Source organism: Paramisgurnus dabryanus, chromosome 19, assembly GCF_030506205.2.
Source record: "Paramisgurnus dabryanus chromosome 19, PD_genome_1.1, whole genome shotgun sequence".
Taxonomy (NCBI): Eukaryota; Metazoa; Chordata; class Actinopteri; order Cypriniformes; family Cobitidae; genus Paramisgurnus; species Paramisgurnus dabryanus.
In genome coordinates, this window is record NC_133355.1 from 17,336,701 (window position 1) to 17,364,220 (window position 27,520).

General features: G+C 38.8%; 1 protein-coding gene across 7 annotated transcripts in view; it reads right to left on the minus strand.

The window, feature by feature from the left end:
* Positions 1-27,520, minus strand: part of LOC135781509 (zinc finger MYM-type protein 4-like) — a 32,478-nt gene that overhangs the window by 3,982 nt on the left and 976 nt on the right. The window contains exons 1-21 of one of the 7 annotated variants that reach the window (XM_073812792.1): positions 27,415-27,497; positions 26,916-27,153; positions 14,083-14,302; positions 13,899-13,945; positions 13,642-13,806; positions 13,479-13,545; positions 13,156-13,381; positions 11,071-11,197; positions 10,133-10,348; positions 9,869-10,019; positions 4,432-4,547; positions 4,127-4,348; positions 3,852-4,002; positions 3,571-3,746; positions 2,050-2,218; positions 1,819-1,971; positions 1,305-1,342; positions 1,005-1,152; positions 809-915; positions 380-551; positions 78-284 (exon numbers count right to left, since the gene is read on the minus strand). In XM_073812792.1, the coding sequence (XP_073668893.1) occupies positions 78-284; positions 380-551; positions 809-915; positions 1,005-1,152; positions 1,305-1,342; positions 1,819-1,971; positions 2,050-2,218; positions 3,571-3,746; positions 3,852-4,002; positions 4,127-4,348; positions 4,432-4,547; positions 9,869-10,019; positions 10,133-10,348; positions 11,071-11,197; positions 13,156-13,381; positions 13,479-13,545; positions 13,642-13,806; positions 13,899-13,945; positions 14,083-14,302; positions 26,916-27,152 (3,115 nt within the window). In that variant the 5' untranslated portion in view covers position 27,153; positions 27,415-27,497. Of the gene's footprint in view, positions 1-77; positions 285-379; positions 552-808; positions 916-1,004; positions 1,153-1,304; positions 1,343-1,818; positions 1,972-2,049; positions 2,219-3,570; positions 3,747-3,851; positions 4,003-4,126; positions 4,349-4,431; positions 4,548-9,868; positions 10,020-10,132; positions 10,349-11,070; positions 11,198-13,155; positions 13,382-13,478; positions 13,546-13,641; positions 13,807-13,898; positions 13,946-14,082; positions 14,303-14,953; positions 15,255-17,721; positions 19,245-22,287; positions 24,492-25,759; positions 25,950-26,472; positions 26,663-26,915; positions 27,154-27,414; positions 27,498-27,520 lie in introns of those variants that run through there. The other 6 variants (XM_073812793.1, XM_073812789.1, XM_073812794.1 and 3 more) reach the window with 6 other exon arrangements.

Here is a 27,520-nt window from a genome sequence, read left to right on the forward strand (position 1 = left end):
ATAAATAATCATCTGATTAATTGACTATGAAATAATCATTAGTTCCAGCGGGACAAAAAAACTCAGGCATTTCTTACCAACTGGGTAATCAGCCTCCAGGTCCTTCTGTGGCTCTTCTGTTGGGGTGGGGATGAGAGTCAGTGTAACAGGGTTAACTGACTGAGTTTTCTCGACCTCTGGGGGTTGATCCCATGTCTGGGCAGAAGAGACAGAATCCTCTTCCCAACTAAGATTGCTGGATAAAGCTTCAAAATCAAAATCGTCCACTAAGGTACCAGCCTGGTCTGAAAAACAAAACTCAAGAGTTTTAAATATATGCATGCATGCATGAAAAAACACAGTTTAACTTTAATCTTTCCATGATTATCCCATAATTTACCACTAGGTGTGGTGTGCTTGTCCCTCTCTGCATCCTCCGCCACCATCTCAGCCATCATGATGAGATCAGCCTCAAGGGGATCATTAGGGATCTTCTCTTTAATTTCCTGGATGGTCTGCACAATACTCTCAGCACTGTCCAGAGTTGTGGGAAAAAACAAGGGCACTGGAATCTACACAGAGAGACCACATTAACATTATGTCACAATATAAAACTACACTAAGCATGTCTTGTAGGAGTTAACCTAAGGGGTGTTAATCTATTGGTTGCCAATGCTATGGATTTATATTCAATTCACAAGCAAAACACATCTACTTTTACACAAAAGATATCATCTGAGAACTCCAACCAGACATCATGGACCTACAGTCAAATACTACTAAAGGTGTCTGAATCGAAAGTATTTAAAACTTAGGGATTTATACGCACTGGTAGCGGTAACCCGAAAGGCTCTGGTGTGTATTGGGTGTAGAGATTCATGGGTACTGGTACATAAACTGGTACTGGAACAGGTATCACCATGAAATGAGGTAAATCTGTCAGACAAAAATACAAATGCAATGAAAAATCAAGTATACATTCGACACCCATTAAAAATTAGATCTGGAGCAGTGCTGGGAAGTACCTGTTTGTGTGTCCGCATCACAGGAATTTGGTTTACAGGACGTGCCTTTGTTTTGGGTTAAGGGTTTACACAGTAAAGCCTTGTTTTTAAGGATTTTGGGTGGCGGGGCAGGAGTCTTCATGGCATCTGTCTGTGTACTCGCCGAAAGCTGGAGGACACAGCAGAAAGCAACAGTTTATTTCTGACTTAACTAAAAAAACACTCCCTTTCCCTAGCCAAATTTTCCTGAGAGGTTAATGACAATTATTAATTTTATTTATTTTTAAACAGTGGGTGCAAATCATTTCTTAACACACTTACATGTCCTTTAACTTTTGCAGTTGCAGCTGGAACAGATGCTGAATGAAGAAAGAAAACATCTCAGATGTTAATCATACATCTAATATCTTGCTGCTATAAAGCGTTTAAAGATAACTTCACCCCAAAATGACCCCCCGTCATTTAAGATTTTTATGTTTGTCCTTCTTCAGCCAAACACAGTTGGGGTTATTAAATAACATCCTGGCTCTTTCTTGCTTTTAATCGGAAGCTCTCAAAGCGAATCAATCCATCATAAAAAAATCCAACAATCCAAAAATATTCATTGGGTTAATATAAAGTCTTCTGAAGCGAAACATTCGGTTTGTGAGAAAAACAATTAATATTTTGAATAGTCACATACTGGGAGTCAATTTAGACAAAACCATTAACAAAATGAAGATACGTTATTCATGAAACAGAAGTTTATTCCTTTTGGGGAAACCACATTTCTGTAGTAATGTTTAAATTAGCAATGTTTCGCAGACAATAAAACTTGTATTAAGAGGTTAGTCACCTTGCAGAGTGGTGTTTCCCACGGCACCTGGCTGTCCATTAGTTGCACCTGACAGTGATATAACTTTGGCAATGACTGGTGTGGCGTCTTTACTACCCACTGGTGTGAGATTAACAGTATTTTGAGGCAATACAGATACTACTGGAGGCGTCCCTGAGAAAAGAATAATATCAAAATATAAGACACAGCAAATAGTGCTAAAGACACTCAAAAGTCTTTAAGAGGACATACCCGGTGCAGGCAGAATTTTGTTTGCAGCTTTAGTGACTGTCCCGGTGGTGCCCTGCAGACTGCAGAAGAACATCAGACACTGCAGGGTGCAGAAATGCTTAATCTCACCCAGCCAATTCACAGTCTCAGTCATCTTCTTGGCCTGCTTGCACATTGTGCACTTGACTTCCTGTTAGAATGTGCAGCGGGGAACAATGTTACATAGGGGTCAAAAATTAACCAGAGCTCATGGAAACAAGGACACAAAATGTAACAAAATCACCTCATATAAGCTAAGAGTTAAGAGTTAACACCAAAATCAGTATTGTATCAGGTCAGTTTTAAAAAGTTAATTTTATGCAAAATCCAATATCCGCCGTGTTATTCTGTCATCTTTTCTCCCTTTATCCCAAAACACCATGAACGCCACTCCTTTTCTGCAGAATTCAATAAATCTGCTCAATAAATCACAGCGCACCATTCCACGCACAGTAAACAACAATGGCAGCGCGTTGAATACACACAGAATCCTAGTTTTCCTCATCTTGTACTTTGTGATCAACAAACAAACAAAACAAAATAATACTTTTGATGTCATTGATAAACCTGTGGTGGTTTTCTGTGATGGGGAAGAAACGTAAGCCATCAAAATCAAATAAATTACGTGCCGGCTATTGCTTGTTCTCCCGACAGCATCAAGCTTCTGTCATGCTAACACATTGACCCCAGAGGATCTTATGAAAAACTTTCCATTATTTTACTCAAAGTCACCTTAAATCGAGCAGAACCAAAACATTTTACAGCTGATCGCTGTCAAAAAAGTTCAGCGACGACGTCCCAAATATAAACGCAGCAATGACAGTGTTCTTAATATGACAAAGTAAGTGTTTTGATTCATGCCATTAATGTTTATTTTTTAATCAGTTTATACCACTAGTCAACTTAATGAATATAACAAATAGCAAAGATGAATGCACATATATATTTTGATTCAATAGATTTTAGCATTTTGGCAAAAAAAATTATTTATTGCATTTTGTGGAAAAAAATCATCAGTTTTTATATTAAATCTTTAAAAATCAAATTATGGATTGGAATTTTTTTATGTTATTATAACCTAAAGATACCGAAAATAGTGTTTTCATCTTGTCAATTTCTTGGTTGTTTTTACTGAAATTAGTTATTCATTATTATTTACTGAAATTAGTTATTCAATATTATTTTGGAACAAAATATATTGTTTAATTGTGGAAAAATGGCCTTGTAGCAAATCTTTATGTTATTGTACCTTTTATTTGTCAGATAACTAAATGTTTATAAATATAATAAACACTATTTAATAATAGTTTTATAAAAAGAAAAGTGAAACACAAGCAAAACAGCCCAAAAAACCTCCAGAAAAATTTCATTTATTGTTAACGTACTGTGACACTATTGGTTAAATATTAATTTATATAAACCCATATGCAAATATTGACATAGGTTCAAAGCCATGTTGGAGGCCATGTACACAGTTTTGTGAAATAAAGAAGTAGTTATTACCTGACGCAGAATCAAGTTGTATTGCGCCAAGCATGCATTTCCACAAAACTCTTCCTGCATTTTGCCAACAAAACTAGTTACTAAAGTCTGAGCCGAGCCGGTACAGTAGCGACAGTTGCGACAATGTTTCTTTCCCCAGCGCTTGACCAGGTCATGCATGTAGAGTAACCTACATCCTGTATAGAAAACAAACAACTCGTGTTTCAACTGTAGTTACAAAACAAGTACTAAAACAAATCTCGTACTTAAGTTAATTCAGATATTAGGCTTTTAGTGCTTACCCTCACTGCAGAAAGACCGGTCAATCTTGTTGATCCTTTTCACCTCTTTGATAACCTTATCTATCTTACAATATTCACAGCGAGCCATGATGTTGTTGATCTTTTTAAACTCCTCGACACAGGAGCCACCACAGAAAGCATACATTTTTCTCTGGAAGAACAGATAAAACGTGTCACAAGCATCTGTATAGAGAATAACACAATTAACTTTATGAGCAGGCACTAGTTTAGTAATCACTAGGAATACGGTTTCATTGATCACTGAACAACATTACCTTGTACTCCAGTAGATCTGGCTTGTGGTAGAACGACTGTAGACATTGGGCGCAGGGGATTTTGGTGACTGTTTGCACCGGTGCATTAGTCTTCTTTGAAGAGCTGGGCTCAGGTTTTGATGCAGGTTTGGGGGTGGCAGCAGGTATTGGGGTAGGTAGGCTGTTACTTGTAGATGTTACAGTGTTTACCTGGTTTTGAGATCCTTTCTTACTGAGAGCCTCCTAAAGCGAAACACAAAGAATAAATTATTACCAAAAAGCTCAATATTTATGAATAGTAAAATATTTTGAATCTGAAAATCTACCTGAAATGACACTACACAGGAAAAGGAACAGAAGTTCTGAATGGTGCCATCAGACATGGCTAGATGATACTGAGGCGCCTGTTTCTTCTTGCAGCTGTTGCACTCCACTGCAGCACCTTGTTTGCATACAGATAATTAAGACATTATGTATGACAAGAAACTCAGTGAGGTATTTAAAGATACGCTAGGTAAGATGAAAAAGACCTTTAAAGGGTACCTTGACTATAAAGACTAGGGATGGGCACGAGTACTCGATTGCTCCAGTACTCGAACGTGGCATCGATGATCGATCACGAAAACGATGATCATGTGGGTTTATTTATTTATTGTGGTTATGGCGGCATATGGATGTCTGGTTAGCGTTACAAGCGCCTGTGGTAGTAAAGACTGGGGATTCGTGTTTGACGTCGTGTTGAGCTACCCAGACCGGCGTATGACATATTACCATGCATGATTCAAAAACAAACAGATAATTCTGTGCACCGGCCACGCGGGAACCAGCCGATCTGCGCAATGCGCGGCAACCAGGCGATCTCGCCGATCCCGTGAAGCCGAACACACCTCACATCACTGAGGCATTATGGTTTAAAAGGATGCCATGATTTTCGGAAATACAAGCAGTCAGGTGCAAAATGTACAGCGCCGTCAAAAGTTCAATGGATTATCATCTTATATTTAAACATCAAATGCCAAGAGATACCAGAGAGCCATACCAGCATTAACATTACATCTTGACTGAGAACAGGTAAGGGGACGACACGACACAGCTAATCGCTAAAATGATAGCAAAAGAATTAAAGCTGGTTAATGTTATGAAGCTTGTGTGATGTTATGGTGCACGTCCACAACGGGAGTTAAACTTTCTGTACATAACTTAGTTGAAGTCATGCATTTTGTGCAGATATATGTTGTATAATCCATTTATGTTGTATAAAAGCTTAATATTATGTAGAGTGCATCATATAGAAAGTGCTTCAGTTTGTGTTTATTAACCCTTTGGTTTCACTTCATCACGCAGCTTTTCCTGTTAGAGGTTTCTGTTAAAAACATTTAATTAATTAAGAATCTATGTGTTCATTGTTCTGTCAATAGTTTCTTCAAAATTAAGATTTATTTGAGTGTTTTTAATAAAAATATTTTTATTTTCACCATGATGTATACGCCCCATCCCTTTGATTGCCCCGCCCCCAGTTAATCGAGTACTCGTTCTTCAGACCTATGGAATCATCGAAAAGAAAAAATGAGAGAAATGCCCATCCCTAATAAAGACTAAAAAAAATTAGCATTTGCCTTCTACTACTAAAATCCATTTATAGAAACGCAAACTATTTTTATTCCTTAAAAAAAATAATTCAACATGTAATTCACATTTTAAGCTGTGAAGGCCGCCATTGTGTTTCGTGCATAGCACATTATGAGTAGGTGATACAAAGGAGGATTAGAGCCAAGATATATAGAAAATGAAAACATCTCAAAGTCATTATAATACGAGACTTAACTAGTAGTTTTTGAGAAAAAGTCAGCCATGGTGGAAACTATCTGCCCTCATAAGGGTGCCCAGGATCAATTATGATAATTATCATAATGTCAATTTTTACTACATCATCAAATCGCAGGAAGTAAGCTGTTGCCTACAATCCATGTGTTTGTTGTAGTCCAAGAAAAGAGATTTACGTTGGAGACGATAACTTGCGTCATTGTTTACTTTGGTGTTTGTACCTTTTGCATATCGTAAACATGTACTAATACACACTTACACACCAAAGGAAATGTAAACTCGTGAATCGGACAATAGGTGCTGTTTAAGGTTATATCCTAAAGTGGGATCGTAGGGTTACTTACCACAAAGATTAAAGTTGAAGGAGGCACCAGTTCTTGTTCTGTGCGGTGCCATCATCCTGCTCCTCATCAAGTGCTGTCACAAAAGCCGATGTCACCTCTTCTACTTTTACTTCCAGCAATGCCTTCTTACCATATGACTAAAATGTTATTCTTCCTGGAAGGTTTTGTGGAAGGCAGAGATACTTTTGGTAACGATTGCCGTCTTGACCCCAGGCATTCAGGACAACATGATGACTTTATGAAGTCCAACACTTTCTGATCTCCTACACATATACTCCCCTTCCAGAAGTCATTACATCTCTTGGGCAACATACTTAATTCTCCTATAGGCGCATACGCGACCTACGTGTACAATGTACGCAGGGTTTAACAGTACATTCACATCTTCTGATGACAAAATTTGCGCCACATGCACTGTACGCAGACCGTCACGTACAAGTAAAGAATGGACTACATTTCGGCCTTAAGGCTACCAAGGCAGACCGCAGTATCTGTGGTGTCACAGCCTGTAGGACGCAGTAACATCACTTGCTGTGGTTCGCTTTGGTATTGACTTAGATTTTGAAGTTTGTGCAATTTTGAACGTCTCATTTCCCTGAAACGGGGCAAAATTGAGACTTAAGGGCGATTTATAGTCGTGCGTAGGTCCTACGGCGTAGCAGCGACGGCATAGGTTCCGCGACGATTTTCATTTATACTTGTGCATCGCCGTCCACGACGACGTGCAAACACGTGAAACCGCTGGTTGGCAGTAATCACGCGTGTAACCACAGTAGCAGAAGAAGTCGTCACAGAAGAAGAAACTAAGCAAGTTAACCCACAAACGAAGAAGAAATAGCAACTTGTTGTGTATAATTTGAGAAGACCAGCAATGATGGAAGTAAATAAACAGCGACTTATGTTGCAGTTTGAGTTAAATCACTCCTCAACTTGGCTCATCTTTGTTTTCACCGTCTCAAACGGAAATACCTATGACGCAGTTTTTTTACCTGACGGGAGGGGTTCTGGTGGACCAATCACAGAGCTTGCGGTCCGCGTAGAGCCGACGCGCTGTTAGAAATTTTGTGAGGTGCGCGTCAGGCTACGCAGTGCTACGCACAGGCTACGGATAGATAAATTGCCCTTTAGTCAATAGACAGAACAGATGTCACAAAGCCCATTTCAAGCCTTTATTAAATTTCGACCGAATGTGTATAGTTACTGTGCTTTGATGCCATGTTTTGTAAAGTAAATAAAATGGCAGCCTCAGAGTGAAAATATGTTTCAAAACTGACATAAGAAGGTTTTTAATTTCACATTCATATACCGTATTTTCCGCACTATAAGGCGCACCAGATTATAAGGCGCAACTTCAATTAATGACCTATTTTGAACTGTTTTCATATAAAGGGCGCAACAGATTATAAGGCGCATAGAATAGAAGATACTGCAGTCAAATGTTTGACTTGGTTTGCCTAAAGGTACATTCACATTATAAGCGACTTTGTCGCTGTGTGTCACTCATCTCTTTCAAAAGAGGCGTTTCTATATCTAGTTGTCATAAACAAATGAGTAACGTCCACTCCAGAATGTCTCTCATAATTTGCATAAAGTTAAACATTTCTCAACTTTGTTGTACGACTGGACACGCCCATCCAGCCGTCAACGGACACTGTCGATCGTGTCGCCGGATGCTGCCGAGCATCCATTTAAATAAATGAGTTTGTGTCGCTCTGGTACTGCTAGTCGCTTATAATGCTAATGTACCTTTATGCATCCACTAGATGGAGCTGTGCTAAAGGGAAAAGTCGACAAAACAGTCAGATAAAGTCAATCTTTATTAAGCGTTCTGACAACTCCGTTCACTCCATGGTAATGTTGTTTAAATATTGATGTGCATATTAACAATATCTCCCTCCCTTGCTCAAAACTTGGAAGGAAACTTTTCCCTAATTCATTAAACGCGTAGTAAAAGAAACAGTCTGATACCAAAAAAATCAAACGTTTATGCATAACTCAAATTGTTCAGTTACGTATAACACGTAAAGCTAATTTTTTCAGTTCATTCCCCGTCCACGAATCCCTCAAATTCTTCTTCTTCAGTGTCCGAATTGAACAGTTGGGCGACTACAGCATCCAAACTGCCCGGTTCCCTCTCGTCATCATCCGAGTCAGTATTGCTGCTGTTGCCTTGCAGTTCAGAGATTATTCCTGCCTTCGTGAAAGCTCGGATCACAGTTGAGGCTGATATATCAGCCCAGGCATCCATGATCCATTGGCAGATAGTGACGTAAGTCGCCCGGCGCCGTCTCCCTGTCTTTGTGAGCGCTTGTTCACCTTCTGTCATCCACTGCTCCCACCTAGCTCGCAGTCTAGCTTTGAATGCCCTGTTGACACCAATATCTAATGGCTGGAGTTCTTTAGTTAATCCACCCGGAATGACGGCAAGCTCCGAATAAGTATGCTTCACTTGTTTTTTGACAGCATCGGTGATATGAGCATGCATGGAGTCGTAGATCAATAGGGATGGAGCTGTGTGGAAAAAGCCACCCTGTCTCTTGACATAAATTTCTCTCAGCCACTCACTCATCTTTTCCTCATCCATCCATCCCTTCGGGTTAGCTTTGATGACGACGCCAGCTGGAAAGTTTTCTTTTGGCAAGGTCTTCCTCTTAAAAATGATCATGGGTGGAAGTTTCTGGCCATTAGCCTGGCAGGCGAGAACTACAGTGAAGGATGACTTCTCATTCCCTGTGGTGCGTGCAGACAACGCACTGGTCCCTGTTTTATCCACAGTGCGGTTCATGGGAATATCAAAGGTGAGTGGAACCTCGTCCATGTTGGTGATGTGCTCGGGCTGGATCTTCTTTTCAGTGATCATCTTTTTGCAGTATGCGCGGAAAGTGAGCAGCTTTTCTTGGTAATCTTTTGGCAGTTGCTGCGAGACGGTAGTTTGTGTGCGGATGGAGAGATTATGTCTTTTCATAAAACGAAAGCACCAAGAAGGACCGCCTTGAAATTCATCGATGTTCATGTCACGTGCTAGTGCTGTTGCCTTCATTCGAATAGTGACTGTAGAGACGCTTCTACTTGCTGCTCTCTGTTCAACAACCCACTGTTCGAGTTTGTCCTCCAACTGTGGCCATCTCGCTTTGTTCCCTCTGAAACTCTGCTTAGTCTTTTTTACTTGGCGCAGGTCATCTTCTTGCTTCCTCCATTTACGTACCATTGATTCATTAATGTTGAATTTCCTTGCTGCTGCTCTATTCCCATATTCTACTGCGTGACCGACAGCCTTGAGCTTGAACTCTGCGTTGTAAGCGTGTCTCTTGAAAGGTGCCATTTTGGGGTCTTTATACACACACAAGTGGTGTGGGACTGTGAGAAAGCACAGTACCTGTATTTGACTACGGTAGCCGTAATGCTGCAAGCGCTGCAGTTTTCATACTGAATTTTTTTTTATATGCATATAAGGCGCTCCGGTTTATAAGGAGCACTGTCGTAAATTAAAGGTTTTTAAGTGCACCTTATAGTGTGGAAAATACAGTAATCAATCCCAGGTGTTTATAGTCAGGGTACTTTTTAAGAATGCAGTTTATTGTTGAATTTGTGTTACCTGAGGAACTGACAGCCTGGACTTTATTAGCTGTGACACAGGAGGCGGAGCAGAAGAGCTCTCTAATCCCCTCGATGTTTGGACTGTCCACCATATCTCCGGTCGGGCGCACGTTAAGACACATCTTGCAGGCGACATTCTTTTGACTCTTCTAGAATCAAAAACCAATTCATTTATAAATTACTTTTAATTATGATATTTATAGATAGAAATGTCAGTGTTGTTATACCAATAGTATTTATTTTTAATTCGCAAGGATATTACCTTTAGAAAGGTTGTGAGACAGTTTTGGGTGCAGAACTTGGCAGCGGTGCCCTCTATCAGTAGAGTGGGACATGACATGTCCGTGCTGTTGCAGAAGCCACTGCAGTTCATGCAGGAGTTCATGGTTAGTTTACTGGTAGTGCGGAACTTGCTGAAGCAGACTTCACTACACAGCTTCTGGATGGAGCCCATGATGTTCACTTGGTGAGTATAACTCTAAAGAAAGGGCATTTCAAAACAGATACAGGCTGGTCAAACATTTGGAAACACCTACTCATTCCTTATTAATATTTTTTCCACATTATAGAATAATAGTAGACTCATCAAAACTATGGCATAACACAAATGTAACTAAGCATTATGTTGGGACTAAATAATTTTATAATTCTGATTTGCACAGATGTCAGCCTTTTCCTAGAGTTTGCAAATTCATACTTCATCTTCTTGAGGTCTAACGGTACATTTACACGGGGCAACAGCGTTAATGCATCTCATTTACTTTTACTGTGTGACGTCATGCGTTGCCAAACTCAATTGTGGATACATCAACATCGCAGCAGAAGTTGAACATTTCTCAACTTTAAGTGCCAACGCATGCGTCAGCCAATCAAATCGCCTTATGCAACCAAGTGCGAGCCAGCCAATTACGTTTATGCAAGACCGGAGCATGTTTTGTGCCACTGTGATTGGCTGTTGGCCATGCTTCACACAAGCCTCCCATCAAGCATTAACGCTTTCGCCCTGTGTAAATGTACCGTCAATGTTGGCATATAGCATTAACTAGTATATAACTAGTCACAACTTTGAGTAAACATATTGATTGAGTAAATTTACAGCATTTTTTTTTGGGTGAACTATGCCTTTGACAATTTTATTCTAATCTCTTTCCACAGAGCACAAATAAATATTCTGCATCAAGGATGGAGATGGTCACTTACCACACCAGTCTTCTGACATACACTGCACATGAAGGTAGACGTATTAAGGCATTTGTGACTGCAGAACTCCTTCATACCCCCTGATGTGTCTGGGGCGTTGAGCACTTCCTTTAGGTCAACAATTTCTCTGTAGTGAAGAAGTGTAAACTGAAATTGATGGATTTCGGTGGAGGACACAGTGAACAAAAATGAAAAAGAAAAAATGTTTCTAAAAAGACAAATCATGATCTGGTATACGGAACCCTTTTTGTCATTCGATCTAGATTGCAGTCTGAATAAAATGTAAAAAGGGGGAATCACTGTAAACTCTTCTAAACATTTTGTTGTGAAACTAGCTTAAGTAAAGTTACAGTGGGGCTATTGAATAATGGTTCCGAAAACACGGATACAGGGGTCAGATGCAAGACTAAAATGTAGGATCCTACCACTGATCTAAATAAATGACTGGATTGGCATAGAATGCTTAACGTAACAGCGTGAGGCCATCTTGGTATACCCAACCGGCAGAGGGCGTCATTGACTTCCATTCAAAATCATGTTTTAAATTCACAGCGTATCAGTCACGCAAGATTATTTTTAGGATATGTGTACGTAAATTAACTGTTAATTCTGGTGTTATTTGCAATGTTTATGTTTTAATCATGCAGGAAAATGGATTTATAAAAAAACGTTAAGGTGAGTGTGTCTGCTGCGTTCTGTTAATGACACGGGTATCAATAAAGTTTTTTTTTTTACATTCAGCTACACGGTCAGCGTTATTTCTCTAAATAAGTTTAGGTAACTTGTAAGTTTAGACAACATAAAACCAGCAAATTATTGCATGCACATACGGTACAAACTATGATTATTTATTTAGATTTCAGAATGCGCACGTTTGTCATTAATACTAAATATGCTGCGGTGTGTCCGCTGATCTGATACTGTAATGAAGATGAATGTATAATAACTGATTAAAAACTAAAATGTACAACTTTCAGTAAATAACTATGTACATGATTAGGACGTTTATGTTGTAATAATGTACAGGGTAACTTCACATATAAAAACGAAGACTAGTAAAGTGATGTTTTATCATTAAAATCTGATCGCGTCCATTGATTTAATAGAATGTTTGGATATACCAACATTGTGGCGCGGTGGCTTCACAGTTGTGACGTCATGCGCAATCCAGTCATTTATATAGATCAGTGGATCCTACTCATTAAGTCACATCATATTAAGATTAGGGATGCACAGAATTTTCGGAATCCGAAATTATTTGGCTGAAAAGAGCAAAAAACTTAATTTTCGATGTTTGGCCGAACAAGTGAAAGCAGAATAAACTTTTACAGAACAATGGAGGTCTTTGATGACTCGATCAAATAGCAACCAGTGGAGAGATGCGCAAATGCAACAAACATGTTTGTGAAAGCATTTTAAAGTGTCAGAGAAAGACGCAAAAACATACAGCACTACAAATTTCATTTATCATTTAAAATCAAGACATCCTGAACACTATGCAGCATATGTGAAAGACACGGCGGCAGCGATCCGGGGTATTTGTATGCTGAATCCACACGCACAGAGAACGGGAGACTTTAGTACTCTACTACAGCAACTGCAGTATGTAATAAAAACTTCCTAGAACCACTAAAGTCCTACAATGACAAACACGCTTATTAAACAAGATATAAAACGTTTATTAACAATTAGCTTTTTGTTCGGCCGCTTTGTTAAGCGCTTTTTTCTCTGTCATCTCCTGTCAATCTTGCCGCAGTCTTTCACTCTCTCCCTTTGCTTGTGCTTGACGTGTCGTGACTGTTAGCTTTGGTGGTACCTTTTTTAAGTCACAAATATGCGACTGTATGGCTCGAGTGGTTAAACAAGCATCCCTTACTAATTCTAATATGACCAAAGGCGCAGTGATACAAACGGTAAAGTGACAATACAGGTAAAATATTGCTAAGCCAATCAGATTCGAAAACCAGAAAAATCTGTTGCATAAAACTGTATAAATCAGTTTGAGTAAATATGTAATGTAAATGGTATGATCACTTAAAAAAAAACTAAATATTTTGAAAATTAAGGCATTTTCCCCAGGCTTACTTGTGGCAGCAGTGACATGTTTTCTTCTGAGGTACCTTGACCACCAAATTAGAAGCAGTACAGAGACACTGAGGTGAGCAGTAGAGTTTCGAACAGCCTTTGCGCTGGAAAGCTGTCTGGCCCTTTAGCAGAACTTTCTTACAGCCCGTGCAGACGACACCAATTGGAAAGGCAGGAGCCAGTGGAGGAAGGGGGGCTACTGGACCTGGGGTGGCAACTGGGGCTCCTGAGACAAAAAGACAATGTAAATACCAATTTTAAACCCTCAAACTATTCACCTTACGGAGTAAATCTTAATAAATTTATTCCAAAAGATACCATACCATCTGACTTCCCTCCCACAGTAAACACAGCGCTGATTTTCAATTCATCTGGTTTTTGGTTGAAGTCCTTAAAGAAAAAAAATATAGTAATTAAATGACCACTTTCAATTTTTGCTAACTATTATTATAACCCCTTTATTTTAAAAAGCTTAAAATAACTTACAGCTGAAGTGTCAGGCTCATCCTTAACGTTTCCTATGGGCTGCTGTGGTGTTGATGCTTTCTCATACTCTTCATCCATTGGTTCATCCTTGATATTCACAGGCAGTGGGACAGTGGGCTGGGCCGCTTGAGATTTTGTTTCACCTTTTAACACTGGCCGTGGGTTCTAGACATTAGGTACAGAAGTTCATTAATGCAGGAATGAACAAATAAACACTTGAATTCAAAACTTCAATAAAATTGTAATATTGTTCTTACCGTTCCAGCAGGCACCTCCGCTTTTATTTCTTTATCTGGCTTTTTACCTATCAAGTAAATTGATAAATTACAATTCATATAGATCTATTTGTGGTATCACACACAATATCAACTTCCAAAGCAGGTTAACATCTAATCTCAATTGGAAAGAAAATTTTAAAGCAATCTAGCAAAATAAACCTACCTGCATTTTCAGGTTTATCCACCGCTTTCTTCTCACTGTGATCTATGGTCGGGTCAACATCCACTGGTATTTCATCCCCCAAGTCCTCGACTTTAGCGATGACTAGTTGCTCTGAACACTCTGCCGTGTCCTCCATGTTCATTGCCGCCTCTTCTTGGATGTTCTGATGCTCATCCATCAGGCCCTCCTGATGGTCCATCACACGTACCTCAGTGGCGTTCTGCATAAAAGACAATTAAAAGCCTTTGTACATTTTATAAGTTTCCCTCCGGAGACAGAGATCAACTAAGACAGAAGCAGCATCCAAAATTGTGGATATCCTGCACTTGTTTAATTTAACCACAGGAAAATGTTTTCCCCTGGTTCAGCTTTAGGTGTTGATGTGAGATTCTGTAGCTCAACGGGTAAAGCTTTGCATTAGCAATAAAAGGTCATGGGTTTGATCTTGTAAAGACTTGCATACATTGTAATACAATACATTGTAAGCTGGTCACCACTGGGAAGGCTACAGAAGTAACAAGGTAAAATTGTGGATAAAAGAATCTGCTCAAATAATTAAAGTCAGCATCACGAGCATCTTCTACAATATGTCAAAATAGTTCCCGTTTTGACTTTTTGTAGTTTTGTTGCACTCTTACATCAAGAAACTGCTGTTGATAACAGAAAGTCATCTCTCGGACCGAAGCCAACATACAAATAATGTTAGCCAACCGTATTGTAGATTGTTGTACAATTTCCTATAAAAATGTATTTAAGCATCATGTATTAAGATTAAACTTAGACACCTTTACTATAAGCCTCTACCTCAAATGTTGGTGTTTGCTAGCATTAACCAAATAAACATAGCACCAGAATTATTTAAAAAACTTACATTTCTGTATCGGATTATTGGCACAGCTCCATCCTTTAAATACAACTTGGATGCAAGTCCAGCTTCGTATTGACCCAGGTTTGTAAAACAGTCCGGCAAAAAGTGTTTGCCACACACAAGCAAGTTTTTGCTCACTATTTCTGGGACATTTCCCTCAAATATAAAATCTAACCATTTTGCTTTTGTTTCCTCTGAGGCTGGGATACGGTGTAAGGAACCATGTGTGGCATTACAGCCCAACACAGAGCAATTTACATGCCAAGTTCGCTTCATTCTCCAGCGCTTGCTAAAACTAAGTGTACCTAACTTCCCTACCCCCGTACCAAACGGGTAAAAAGAGGGCGGTCTACAGCCACATAAGGAGACTACGTATATTGCTTGGAGGTGATCCTGTTCAGATAGATAGCTGCAAATTGAAACCGCTCGCTGGACTACACAAGCTGGGTCTCATTTCGAAGGCTGCATCCTTCGGAGGTTGTTTGTCGGTCATATACGTCATCAAGGTTCTCTAATTTTAGGAAAAAACATAATAAAATTATAATTTAGTCCTTTATACCTCGTATGAAATAAGAGTAGTTTCATTCTTACTCAGAAACTTAACGGTCACTTTCTGAAACAAGACCAGAAATAATAAACTGTGATGATGTACGAGGCTAAAAACTTAAAAATGTAATATAACCTCCCGTTTAAAACTTAAATTACTGGATTATTTATTTTAAGGTTATAATTAAATGACTTTGCACAGAATAGACAATCAATCTACTCTGATGCATAAAACCTGCTGACCATAGCTGTGTTCAAGGGCTGCGACCTTCTAAGGATGGTAACAGTCTCAGAAATTCATGAAGAGAACTGAAATGAGACTGTCTAACCTTCGGAGGACTCATAATTTGCATCACCCTGCTACACGCGCCTGCCAGCAGGACACATTTATCTTGGGATGTCCTCGGCCCTTGCAGGATCATTCGTTCTATCCTTAACAACGCAGAGAAATAAGGACGCATTTTAAGGCTTCATTCTAAGCATCCTTTGAATTTGGACAGCCTTACTAGCCTCAAGTCGCGCTGCTGTGACGCAATTGGTCTTAAGGGGGTCGCACACCGGACGCGCAGCTCAGCATCTACTTCAAAATGCTAAATATATGACAGGAGCCAATGTTAGTCAGTAATGATGAGACAAATATGATGTTATTTAATGTTAAACTATGTGAGTGGCACTCTGTGGTGCGACAGGATTTGAGCAACTTCCTGAGTCGTAGCTAGGCGCTGCGGACATGCGGCACCGGTGTGCTTCCACTCCGCACACTTTAACTTTATAGAAAACAATGTGTTCCGATTTTTTTAGAACGGATGCGACCCCCTTTAGAATACGTTCCTAGAAATTCGCAGTCTTCGAATTGGGACACAGATTATATCTCTCAAAATTTGCTTTCACAAAGATAGCATAGTGCAAACATTAATCTGCCGGGCTCTTTTACAAAATCTCTACAAAGGGACTAAGCTGATTCATGCAAAGGTACAAGAAAAACCAATACACTGACAGATTTTATTTCACTAAGGTGTTTTTAAATATTTTAAAGGGATATCTTACCCAAAAATTTAAATTACCCCATGATGTACTTGCCCTCAAGCCATCCTCAATGAATGAGATAATTTTTTTTTCAGACAAACACAATCAGGGTTATTAGGAAATAGATGCGATTTTCTAAAAAAAATAAATATATATAAAAAACTATCTCTGGAACGAGTGTCTGTCATTAATGGAAGCTTAATATTTTAGCTTGTGAAGTTGTAAATATTTATATTTCTTCTAATTCTTAAAAAATTGCATCAATTGCCCTAAGAAAGCATTTTATAACCCCCTGAAGCCATGACGTAGATTTCGTCTGTGAAGGATGGATAGACTTTTTTGGGTTTCAAATCAGAAGCACCCTTAACTACCATTATAAAGCTTTGAACAGCCAGGATATTTTCTAATATATCGTAAAACTTCAAATAATAGCCCAGGCTTTTATTTTCCCAACCTGTCGTCACACTAGGCGTCTAAAAGAGACAGGCGGCGTCTATAAGAGACAGGCTTTTAATTTAATTGTTCAAGCATGACAGCAGGAGGTTAACACATATTACGTTTTATTTATAATTTGAATGTGTTTAACAAATTGGTTTGTGTAAGAATAACATTCAATTAAATTATTGGCAGCAAAAATAAAGCATAAAAACGAAACATGTGACAGCAATGGGCAAAACAATATACTGGTAAGTTAACGGTAATATCCTCCGAGCATATGAACTTGTTGCCCGAAACACATCAACAAGAAAAAATAAAGCTTAGGCTACCCAGCAAAACAAATGCAATCATGTAATAGAAAATGACTCTATTCATCACTATTATCATCATCAATGCAAGCTTCAACAACAAGTTCATTGGTGAATTCCTCCTTCTCGTCGCTCTCATCAACTTCTACCTCTCCGGCCTCCGCTAACTCTGCCTGCCTTGCTTGTACTAACAGCTCCCGCCCAGATGCGCAGGGCTCTCCCACTTTGAAACAATGGATAAGGTGATCCTCGCTTCCATCAGAAGCTACTGTCAGGCCACATACCGAGGACAAGGATCCCAAAGTTAATTAAATATATTACCGGTTTCTCTCTCTCTCTCTCTCTCTCTCTCTCTCTCTCTCACACACACGCACTGTGCACAAGCAGCCGCTCCGTATCCAGCCTTTCCCACGCTCACACACACGCACGCGCGCGCACTACGCACAAGCATACCTTGAAGAATTTTTTCAGCAGCTCCGTATCCAGCTTTTCCCATGCTTGAAGTACCCAGGCAACCAACAAGCGGCGAGCTGGAGCCCTCATATTTCCTCCAGCGGTGTACTCTTTGTCCACATCCCCTGCCATCCAGTTGTCATAGGACTCATGCAGGCTGGCTTTGAATGGTTGGTTCCATACGACGTCAGGGGCCTGTATGTAGTTTGTACAGCCACCGGGTATCACTGCTGTGGTTATGTTGTAGCCCCTTTTGAGTTCAGCTTTGGTTGCTGCGCTGATATGACAGCGATATGAATCCCAGATGAGGAGACGAGGGGCGAAGTTGAGCTTTCCCACCACTCTCTGAAGCCAGTCTGCAGTCAGCTCTTCATTCATCCATCCATTTTTGGACGTGGCGATCACAACACCAGTGATATTTTGCATCGATTTCACCTCCTTGATCCCCCCTTTGAAGACAATGTAAGGTTTCAATTTGGTCCCGTCTGCTTTCGCAGCCAACACCACAGTTAAGTGGCTTTTCTCATGGCCTGTGGTTTTCAGTGAAACACTGCGTGTACCTTTTGCATCCACCGTTGTAGAGCCCACCATATCAAACCACACCGCTGTTTCATCCATGGCTATAATGTTTTTCGGCTGAATTTTCTTTGCCTTAATAATCCGCCTTGTATATGTGACAAAATTCACCAGTTTTTCAGGAAAGTGCCTTGCGTCTTTCTGGGCAACAGTTGTGCGTCTTCTGACCGAAGATATATTGCGCTTCAGGAATTTATCCAGCCAGCCAGCGCTCGCAGTAAAACTCTCCTCATCCCTTCCATCACTCACTGTTGCATACACTTCTTTTGCTTTGGCCCTGATCATCTTGCGTGAGACTCTGAGATGCTTTGCCCGCATGCTGTGAATCCACTCGCACACGCTCACCTCTAGCTCTTCACTGACCTTCTTCCTCCCTCCACCTCGCACTCTGGCCCTTTTGTCGTCTTCCTCAGACAGACGTTGCAGTTCAGCTTTATTTTTACGCCATTCTCGCACTCTCTTTGGATCAACCGAAAAATGTCTTGCCGCCTCTTCTCCCGAATTTTGTTCGGCAAATTTGACAACCTTCAGCTTAAATGTCAAATCATACTTTTTTCTTTTTGTCGCCATTGAGATAATTTAGAAAAACTTTAGACTTTAAAATTCAAGAAACTAATGACCTGACGATGAACCTTGCTGTGTTGTTATAGTGATGAGTAACGGAACGATTGTGTCCGTCACGTGACATCTACCGGTAATCAAAACTTTAGCATGTGCAATCTGCACCATAGAACTGGCTTAAACAGACGATCTGACAGAGATTAAATACAACCCAAAACTAAAAAAAGACCAGGCGTTTATTTACCCAAACCTGTCGTCACACCAGGCGTCTAAAAGAGACAGGCATCTATTTGGGACTCGGCTATTATTTGAAGTTTTATGGTAACTCCGATTGTGTTCACCTGAAAAAAAAATGACATACACCAAGAATAGCTTGAGGGTAAGTAAATCATGTGGTAATTTTTTTATTTTGAGTTAACTATTTCTTTAACTAGAGATGCTGGTTGACCGGCCAGAGACCGGGATGGCCTAAGCGCCCTTTGTCAAGATATGTTTTAATTAAATGCCCTTTTGTGAAGGACTGCTTAATCTAACTATTAGTAAAATAATGAATAATAATTTAACCATAATCAAAATGATCCACATGACGACCTATTGACCATTCACCAGACCATTTCATTCGGGACAATCCCTTGCTTATGCGCTCTTACTATGGCACGCTACAGGAGGATATCCTTACGTCGCCATTGTGGCATTAAGTCAAGCGGTATGCTTGTTACTTATTGGGCCGGTTTCCAGAACGGGGATTAGACTAGTCCAAGACTAAAAAAAAAATTAAGAGCTAAAATACATCAGTACTCTTTGTTTTGCCTCAAAATGCACACATTAATGTTTTTAGTAAGGCATGTTTGTTAAAACTAGTTATATTTCCCAATTAAACTAAGCCTAGTCCTGGTTTAAGATAATCCCTGTCCCGAAAACTGCCCCATAATTATTTTAAAAGAACGACGGTAACAGAGCATGCACAGCTTTTGTTTAAATTGATGTGTGTAACCTCTCTAGAAAGTTTGATGTAAGTAACTTAACTTCTACACACAGCATACAATATAAACAATGGTGCATTTACAGACCCGGCACCATGGCGGGGCAAAGCGAGGTTTTAAACATTTGTTTCTTAAATGCAACTCTATTAATGTCGCTGTCACTATCATCCTAAAAGCGAAGTGCGAAGATAAATCAGACTCTTATTAATAAAGCTGAACATCAAGGCTGCCTTCTGGGCTATCAACTCCAGCAGGGCAGAGAGACAAGGATAGAGTCTGTTTGCTATTAGAGTAGTCCAGTCAATCTTTGGATTGTTTCTTTGGAAGAAAAAAAAAAGAAAAAATCAAAAAGCCATCCAGGACAATAGACAGCACAGAGAGTAACAAATCAGGAAGTGCCATCAATGCCGAAAGGAGATCCATACATAGAGTGGAGACACAAAGAAAAAATTCAGCCCCCCTAGAGTTAGCAACTAAGTTGTACAGTTTTGGAATCCATTCAGCCGATCTCCAGGTCAGCCGGTACCATTTTTAGCATAGCTTAACATAATTAATTGAATCTGATTAGACCATTAGCATCGCGCTCAAAAATGACAAAATTATCGGTATTGTTTCAATCCTATTTAAAACTTGACTCTTCTGTAGTCGCATCATGTACGAAGGCCGTAAAAGATTAATAGTTGATAAAAGTGATATGATTAAGAACTACACTTTCATTCCGCCGTAATAATCAAGAAACTTTGCTGCCGTAACATGGGTGCAGCGAGCGCAATGATATTACGCAAGCCCGAAAATAGGCATAGACATAACCAACGTGACAAACTGCTTGTGCAGGGAGCGTGCCTTGCAACCATGGAAACATTTGTGGGAGACAATTCAGAAGATATTTATTTGGCGCAGATCCTGAACCGTATCTATTTTAACCGAAACACACTGAAGAGGAGCTTTTCGAACGTGAAAGACAAGAAAGTGTGGCAGAACATATTGTAGTAAAATATACCCTATAGTTGTAAAAAACTTAGTACAGTATTGGTAATTTCTATTACTATAGTTGTTATGTTATCACAGCAACAATATAATTATTTACCACAATAAATTAATTCACGTGCAATACTATTTTATGGTTCAAAAACACTATACTATACTATTTACTATAAATTACTATAGTATTTTTTCACCTGGATGTGTAATACGTATTTGGCTTGCAATGAATGGGGCTATCACATTTGTGTTAATCAAGTCTTTGCTAATAACCTTGCCCCTCCTGCCTATTATTAGTATAAAAACTGACAATTGGCTGAGTTAAACAGGGAAGGGGACTGTGAATTTACAAGATTCAAACATGCTCTCAAGACTCCGAGCACAGAACGTAACATCACTAGTAGTGCTGTGACAGATCGCAGTTGTTCCGTGATCTGTACGAATCACAACCCACGGTTCGGCTCGCATGCGATTCGCGGCTTAATACGCAAATTTAAATAGGGCAAGTTTATCATTTGCACGTGTTTTTAAAAGGCTTGCAAATGTTAACATTCAAGTGATTTTAAACAATTTAACAGCAAAAAGAGGCTAAAGTGAGCAGCTGTTCCGGTCCAGCTTTAGTCAGATGTGATCAACCCTATGCACTTCAAAGATCAGAACACTTGATGTGTAAACTATAGTGAGAGTTGTGCATACTGTAGTCCACTAAATTACATTTGAGGAATACTGCACTGAAAACAACGTAACATTTTTATGTGGACCGAGTGTTTATGCTGCACCGTTTGGCATTTGCCCTCCGTCTGCCTGTGCGCACGCAGGTTAAAAGTGCACACACGAAGAGACGCGTTTCAAAGAGCAAGCAAACATAAAATCTTTTTACATACAAACAAAATGATCTTCACAGTATTCTTTTTCTAATAAAAACATTTGTTTGTGTCTTAAATTTATGTATAGATTACAGTCAGAAACCAGTCTGTGCTTATTTGGCCTTAAAGAGACAGTAACCTCAATTAACCTACTTAGGTCTGTGTCCTTAATGTTAATCAAACAACCCAAGACAAAGAGAAAATCACGTCTGAAGCTCTAAAAAATAATAATTATATTTAATGGTAATTTAATGGTAATAATTTTAGACCTTACTTAATGTGCAACTTTGTTCTTTTTTATAAATGTTTGTAATTTCTTTATTTGTTATTAGATTTTTCCCACCTTTTTTTTGCTGATCCGAAAAATTCAGTGCCTCAAAAACCGTAATGTGATCCGAACCGTGAGTTTTGTGATCCGTCACACCCCTAATCACTAGTATTTTGTATCATAGAAAGACTACGAACTACAACACAACTACTAACGTTATATACTATATAAGCCAAACGAAGCACTCTTTAATTTTACTAACTAATGACAACAGCAGTGCTGTTTCAATCTGGTCATTCAAGATAACTAAAAATAATAATGTTATACTTACAGCCATGGGTGATGATACACTTGCTTCTGTCTGTACTCTGAAGACTGTTGGGATGGCCGTATCCTTTAGACGCCGTACCGTGGTATGGGTAACATGGTTTATGTTTTCCATATAGTCATCGGGTACAAAATGCTTTGAGCAAACACGCCATTTCTTAATTAATTCTACCGGTGTTAAGAGATCTATGTTCAGCGCAAGCAACCATTGATACATTTGTATTCCTTTCGTTGGTATTCTGTGAAACATGATGGTAGAGTACACCTTCGACTTACTATCACAGTGCTTTACAACGCAGAGAACCATGGCTAATCACAAAGGTAAATCCACTTCCTAATTTGCTGACTGGAACACACAAACTTAGTGCCGGTCACATCGAAAGTTACCTAGCTAAGGACTATTTTTTCAGGACGCTGCAGCGTTTATTGGCCTGCTGCACCCATGTTACGGCAGCAAAGTTCCTTGATTATGGAATGAGAATATAGTTCCTAGCCATATCGGCCTTGAAAATGGCAACTTTTAATTTTCCGTCGGTCTTAGTACACAATATTTCTACAGAAGAGTTTTAAATAGGACAAATATCCAAACTCTTTGGTCATTTTTGAGCACGATGCTAATAGTCTAATCAGATTCAATGGATCATGCTAAGATATGCTAAAAGTGGTACTGAAAGGCCCGGAGGTCGGCTGAATGGATTCCAAAACGGTTAAACTCAAGATGTTTAACTCTAAGAGAGCTGGAAAATGAGCCTATTTTCATAAAAGGGAGCGTTCCTTTAAAGATATCCCCTTTCCAACATGTGTTTCATTGTTCTTAAAAAATACTGCTCATTACTGTTCACAAAGCTGTTATCTCTTCCTTTTATTTTAATCCTAATTAGAGATCGACCGATACAGATCTATTAAAACCGATACCAATTATTTAGGTGCTTATGTGCCTGATAACCGATATGCTGAACCGATTTTTATTTACTGTTATAATACCGTTTTCAACAAAATTACTAAAACAATACTGAACTAAACAAACCCTTATAATGATAATCACTCTCTCTTTGCATACAATTGTAATAAATAGGGGTCTGAAAGAGTGAAGAATAATATTAATTTAATAAATAATAACACTGGAATAATACATTGTCAGAAAAGTAAAAACCAAAACAGCTTATATGTCATTGAATTTCTTAACTGGTATTTAATGCTAGAATAATTCACATTTTGTTGCTATAGATTATGAAATGGCTGTTGACAAAGCACGGCTTATCTATGCTTTAACTCACGCATTAATAAATAACTAATATCCACACACATTTGTTTTGATGTTTTTACCAAAATAATGTTTATCTGGTAAATGTTAATATAACTTCGGGTAAATCTTGTTAGAAGTTAGCTACATGTGGTGGCTGTGCTTCAGCCTTCAACCCGGTAAGTGAACAGCTATATGAACTTAATTTTACGAGGCTACTAATAAGCATAAATAACAAACAATTTTTTTTATTTAATTCAGCATTTTTCATTCCATTCATTCATGGCTGTTTTATTCATGTAAAGCTACGTCGTTATTGGGACAGGATTTGATGGATCCGTTTACCTGACTCTGTAAGTCTGTCTCTAATTCTTAGCCAAGCTGCATACATTGCATATCAAGCATTTATAACACATCTCATCTGTGCATTAATGTCTGTTATGTTAAATAAATTGATTAATTAAAGCAAAGTAAGATATTAATAAGATTTAATGAACTTGCGTCATATGTTGTTGTTGTTGTTAGCTCCTCTCCTCAGATGCTGTGACGAAATGGCGTCCAACGCACAATTCTCGAAACGGCCACAAGCTGGCGGCATTTATCGGTCAATCCGATATTACAAAACCGATATCCGATAATGGGAAAATGCTTAAATATCTGGGAAAATATCAGGAAACAGATTTATCGGTCGATCTCTAATCAGAATTATATTTTTCCGCAAATTATTACACCTGCCATAATAAAAAAGTAGAGCCACAAACATTTAACTTGCCATTAAAAGAGCTGTAGCCTTCTGATGTGCTTTAAAGTTTTGTAGTAATTTAGTTGTTTTCGTCATTTTATTATTATAATATGTTTATTTGATATTCGTTATATTAATAATGTTTCAGTTTTAAATTTACTTTTGCTTCGATTTATTTCCAGTTATTCAATTCTTTAATTAAACTAATTTCAATCACTTAGTTTTTGCAGGAGACGACAGCCCTGATTAATAAAATCTGATTTATCTTCCCATGATGATAATAATGACAGCGACATTACAAATGTGTGATTAACATTTAAGGAACGAATGTTTAAAAACTTGCAGGCTGAAACATTAATTAATTAATTAAAGGAAAAGCCAATGTTGCTTAATTCCGCTGCGCCGCTTTTCATTTGCGCGCTGAATCCTTCACCTGAGATTAGGTAAGAGATAACGCCATTAATTCACGATTATCGGGCTTATTAAGATTGTTAGGTGATGTGTATGAAGTCGAATGTGTATAATACAGGCAATAATCTAGGTAGCCATAATAAATAAATGAAAAGAAGCAGGAAATCAGTCAAGATAAGGTATAGCGTGAAGCCCCCCAAGGGATTAAAATAGCCCCCCCCCGTTATGCCATCCTGGCGCTGGGCCTGTGCATACTTGTTCACTTCATTCGTCCTGTTTGGGGAAAAAAGATTCACAGACTTTGAGGCTTCTGGTCTTCATGTTACTTAACTAACAACTTAAGTAGAGTGCTATACAAATAGTTTTCATAACACTAGTAGTAAGGGCTCATACTGATTTTCAAATTCTCTGAATTATCATCATAATGGCTGTTTTTATTATCTTTTAATCATTAAAAAAATAATAAATTCAGAACAGGATTAAAATATAATTACATTTTAAATATGACAACAAAATAAATCCACAACAGCCTGTAATTAATAATATCTTATAGTCACAATGTAATGTGTGTGTGTGTGTGTGTGTGTGTTTATTATAGATTTTTCTACAATGAAGAAAACATATTACACTTAAAAAAAATTATATTTCGTTTTGTTTTTCATTTGTTTTGTGTGTGTGTGTGTGTCAGCTAGGAATGTTCCATGTGCCTTTTAATACTTTGAGCACCTTCCCCTCCTAAGGTCTCTGCACGGCCCTGCTGCACCTGACATGCAACCTCAAAATAATAAATCTTAATTTAGTTTATTTAAGGTAATAACGCGCTTAACTGATGCATATTCTAATCCTTCGAAACGCTATGGTGTCCGGGTCATTCTATTGTCCTAACAGAGTTATTCAATAAGCATCGAAAACACGAAATACTCCATTATGCGTTTTAAATATGAAGTTGTAGTTAAACGTTTGTCGAAAAGCAACCGCATAAATGTGAAAGTCTACAATGCATGCACAGCTTTACAGCGAATCTCTGCACAGATAATAAACAACACGCGGGCCACTCTTTATAACAGTTTAAATACTCACTTTAAGATCTTTTGGTCTTCTGACAACGTTCCCTCGCGCAGAACAGCGTACACACAACTAATATGATGCACGATTGAGCACTAAGGTGTTAAAACATTTAAAAGCACGAATTAGTGAATAACTGGGACGGTTTCGCTTAGCAAGAACTACCGCGAAAGCACTTCCTCTCAGTGCCTGTTGCAATGCATTATGGGAGACGATTACCACAACGCGCGCATTACTGCGCATGCGTGGTATACACGCATATGCTATACAGATACGTAGTACACACATTTTTTAATTAGAATTTGAGCTTGTTTATTATATAAATTATATAAAAATTACAAAACATGTGAAAGAAATGCTTTTAAGATGAATCACGTGTTTCCTCACTTTTGTAAGTTGCTTGGATAAAAGTGTCGGCCAAATCAATTAGATGTATATTTAACAGATATATTCTATGGCAAGGTTTTATAAAATAAACACACAGCAACACAATAATTATATTAATATTAGAAATGTTTAGTGATATTAAAATATTTTTAGTTCTACAGAAACAACAAACTGGTTGCCAAGCAACACAGACGCAAGCATGCTTAGATTTATGTAGATTCCTCTGCCCACCACAATTGTTGTTGAACCTCTCTTTGGTGGACAAGGAGGAGTTTTTGACTCTGTACAGGTGAACTTTAATTATGCGATGCCAAAGCCCAACTTTTTTTATCGTATCTTACTTGCAGGGACGATTCACGTGAATGCACTGTCAATAACACGTTTCCTGTTGCTGCTGGGCGAGCATCAGAGAGTTTATGGACAGTGCTTCTCAGACAGTGGTTGGTGTAGATCGTCTTAGTGTCAGCTGCTCTGCAAATCCGTGGCAACATAGAGCCAAGAAAGTTCAACCCCATGGGCTCTTTAGTATACCTAACGTCAGAAGAAAGACAAATTTGCCTGTTGCATTTAAAAATAATGTCCACGCGCAGGGGAGACCGGGTATGGTTGTAACACTTTTTTCTTCTGCACCTAAAACTCCCTTTTTTTGGCTACATGTCTGAAACTTGTAGGCAAAGTACCCACATTTGTCTACTAGAAATGGCAACAATTTAAATTTCTCCAACTATATCACAGACTTTTTGAGAGGATGACAAACACAAGGTGGTCCTTTGTTACAACCTACCTGCTGCCTGGTGAAGACCTTATGATGTCCGTAGTATCCTACACGAGGAAGGTCGCTCGATCCCTGGTCTTTCAGTGCTTTATATTTCCACCAATATCTGTTTAAGGTGACATGGCAGATTCCGTGGGATTTCGCCACTGACCTGATAGACTTCCCTTTACTAATTTCCTCTGCTGCTCTTTTTAAAAGACTTGCATCGACTCCACGATCTGTTTTTCTCACCCAAGTTTTAGGCATTCTGTAGAATTATTAAAATCAGAAAAATGTTCTTATTTGTATGTAAGGGGATGGTTCTAACACGTTCCAAACACGTGTTACAACCTACCCCACCACTGTCACCCATTGTTTAGCTAGCTGTATTAGCATGGTGCTAATAGCAGGAGGTTGATACACCATTCTTTACTGGAGAAACTAAAGTTTGACCCGATATAACTAATACAACATTATCTACAACAGTAGTAGTACTAAACAAAATATTATCTTTTTTTTACTTTCTTACATCAGAATTAGATTTTCTGCTGTAGCTTCAGGAGAGACGACAACACAGACGGCAATACCTCCATGCGGATCATAAAGGAAGTCTGAGAAAACTCACATGACTCCTA